At 42.0% G+C, this 3,071-nt stretch overlaps 1 protein-coding gene across 1 annotated transcript; it reads left to right on the top strand.

Moving 5' to 3' along the window:
- Nucleotides 1-913: 913 nt before the first annotated feature.
- ventx (VENT homeobox) lies at nt 914-2,176 on the top strand. The gene is given in 4 exon segments (XM_015394445.1): nt 914-964; nt 967-1,297; nt 1,417-1,649; nt 1,916-2,176. Coding segments are annotated over 4 exon segments (876 nt in total).
- The last annotated feature ends 895 nt before the right edge of the window (nt 2,177-3,071 follow it).

Consider the following 3,071-nt stretch of genomic DNA (forward strand, 5'->3'; position numbering starts at 1 on the left):
TCAGTACTTCCACTTTTACCAGAGTATTTTTTAACACAAGTATCTGTACTTTTACTCAAGTACGGAAAGTGAGTACTTTTGCCATCTCTGGTTCTTGTGCACCTCACTCTGCTAGCTGGTCCAACTTCACAAGTTGTTTTCCACAATGGCTGTCATACAAACAAAACAAGTTGGTAAGGTACCAAACAGGAAATACACAAATTTAAAAATGCAATATAAACCTTAACTGTTATGTCTTTAGTGTAAATAAACACATGTAAGTGTTTTTATTTACTTATTTAATTGTTAAAATTATCTCAGAACCTTTAACATTAGGAAGAGCATCATGTATTTAATTTAACTTTAGCTTTTAAACATACATTTGTCTTGTCTCTAAAATACTGATTGCAATTTTTTTTTCAAAAGTTGTACTGATTCAACCATTTGTTTTTTTTACAGTGTATCAGGCCACTGAGAGTCACAATCTAAACTTTTAAAGTAACAAGTGTTTCAATAAAAGAAGAGAATATATATAAGAATATATTTTTGTATTGTTCATTGTCTAAAAATGGATCAAAGTGGAACCTCGTGGGAAGTGCGTGAAAATGTGTCATAATTAAACTAATGGCTGCTACTGTCAGGTAGGCTATAGGAAGGTAATTTTAAGTCTTTAGAATACAGTCCTCTTACTTCCCAGTCCTGTTTTCCTACCGATGCACTTTACTGTATGCAGCTGTGCGGCCCCCCAGCTGTTTGAGGGAGTCCCCCTCCCCTCCCAGTTTCAGTCTGGGACAAATGTAAAGGCTCAGGAAGGCCCTTGCAGACTCGGTGGCGCCAGGTCTTCACACGCTCACAGGATATGTGAAGACTTCAATAACGAGCCATTATCCCCCAATCATCGGGATCGATCGCGCGTTAACAAGGGGCTCTACATATGCAAATGACTGCAAGTGTCCAGGGCGGCTATAAAACCTTGGCTGCAGGCCGGAGAGCTGCCACAGCACTCTTCCCTGTGACATTTGGTGCGTTTACAGGTCACCGAGCAGCACTGTGAACATGGTGAAATACTTTTCCGTGGACTGGCTGGCACAGAGCCACCACAGCAGGGCAGCGAAGGAGGAGCAAAGAGCTGCCCTGACGCACAGACCTCATATTCCCTGCATGGTTCAGCCGAGCGCACCGGTTTTTGGCAAAGGTTATCTGCAGCCAAAACCCAAGTCGTCAAAGGCCGCAAAGCCTGGTGAGCCAGAGGAGGTCAGGGAACATCAGAACTCAAACGTGGGATCACCATTACATCCAGCAGGCTGCCTTTCTCCAAGTAGGTTTCTGGATTAATAGATGTTTTTCTTTTTTTGTTGTTGAGTTTTTATTTTATTTTATTTTTCAATTATTCATACATGCTCTTGATCAGTAACCGTATATTTTCCCTATTTTTAGATTCAGAAGTGAGCGGGTATTCATCTGGATATGAGAGCGAAGCTGCATCCTCCGAGTGGCCCTCCGTGGATGAAGGGAACGAGGCGGAGAAAGACGCGCCGCAGCGCCGAGTGCGCACAAAGTTCACACCGGAGCAGATCAGCAAACTGGAGAAGATATTCAGCAAACACAAATACCTGGATGCAGGGGAAAGGGTGAAGACGGCAAAGAAGCTGAACCTCACAGAAACTCAGGTAATATATGAACACAACTTTGATTCACTGAAAGAAAAAAAAAAAAAAGAATGGAACCGCTTTTGGCATTTACCCAATTATATTTAGTAACTTTAACACACTTGTTTTATGTCCTACACTGCTAACATTAAACAATTGTGTTAAAGTACCTAAATTTGATTAAAACGGATGCATTATTTTTGTCAGTGTTCTATGACATGAGGAAGTCGGGTCCTGTTCGTGACGCAGCGCGCTAAATGAAATCTCCACCTTTGTTCCCTCTGCAGGTTAGGACGTGGTTCCAGAACCGGCGGATGAAGCTGAAACGGGAGGTCCAGGACTATCTCGCTCCTCAAATCCCAGCGGTGACCTTTGCGCCTCTGCATCCTGTTCAGTATCACCCCATGGCAGCGCAGCGGGCTCACTATACCGCACCCAGCCGGAGTGTTTACCCGCTTCCAGTCCCGCATCTGGTTCTGCCGCAACAGATGAATCTCCACCCGGCGCCTCAGCTGGCGATCCAGCACCCCCATTTTTACTTAAAATAAAACCGCCCAACAAACTCTTTATGCCCACTTAGACACTTATAATCCAGAATTGTGCAATCCGATTTGTGAAGTTTTGTTTTGTACATAAGCTGTATAATTACAAAGAGATCTATTTATAATTGAATAAAGTTATTCATCATCATTGAAGGAAACAGTCTTGTCTATTGCTTTGCACATTGTGCTATCACTGCAGCTGCATCTCAGAGATAAAGTTGATCACATAATCTATTGCAGGATTAGCTTCCCATGAATGGATCATCCTTTCTTTCATCTTTAAATGTGGGGGTGGTGGGGTTGATAAAAAATACTGTGGGTCTGCTGATTTAGCCCCAGCTCAAAATGTTCTCAGTGAGTTAAATCAGAGTGGATACTGGATGTAAATGGCATCCAACATCAATGTTACAATGAAGTCTCAGAGCCTTTGTCAATAGAAAGTGACAATCCTCTGAACCCCCTTCCATAGGGCCTGTTTGTCCCCATTCCTGCACTTCAAAGGCCTGCTAACTAGGAGATCATGGTCGACAATTAGGCCTAATTAACCCACTCATTGATGAGTTTACATTTCACCACATGAGTCTCCAGACCTGGCTCCAGAGAGTCTAGGAGTTTGTTTCCTCAGAGGATCTAATCCATTGAGATCTATTTGAAGAGTGCAGCATTCAGAAAAAAATAAATATATTATTTAATGAGATTTTCTGATTGAAAACTGGAGCTAAAACTAATCTGATATCACAAATGGTGTTTTAAACTATAAGTCAGTGTGTTTTTGTTAGATAATTTCACTGAGATTGTCACAGATTTTATTAAAAGTTAGCAGGGCCAGTCCAAGCCTCTATGGGGCCCTAAGTTGATCTGGGGCTCTCTATTTCATCCAATAATATTGGTTACTGTTATC

The sequence above is a fragment of the Cyprinodon variegatus genome, unplaced genomic scaffold (genome assembly GCF_000732505.1).
Source record: "Cyprinodon variegatus isolate N-32 unplaced genomic scaffold, C_variegatus-1.0 Scaffold685, whole genome shotgun sequence".
Classification (NCBI taxonomy): Eukaryota; Metazoa; Chordata; class Actinopteri; order Cyprinodontiformes; family Cyprinodontidae; genus Cyprinodon; species Cyprinodon variegatus.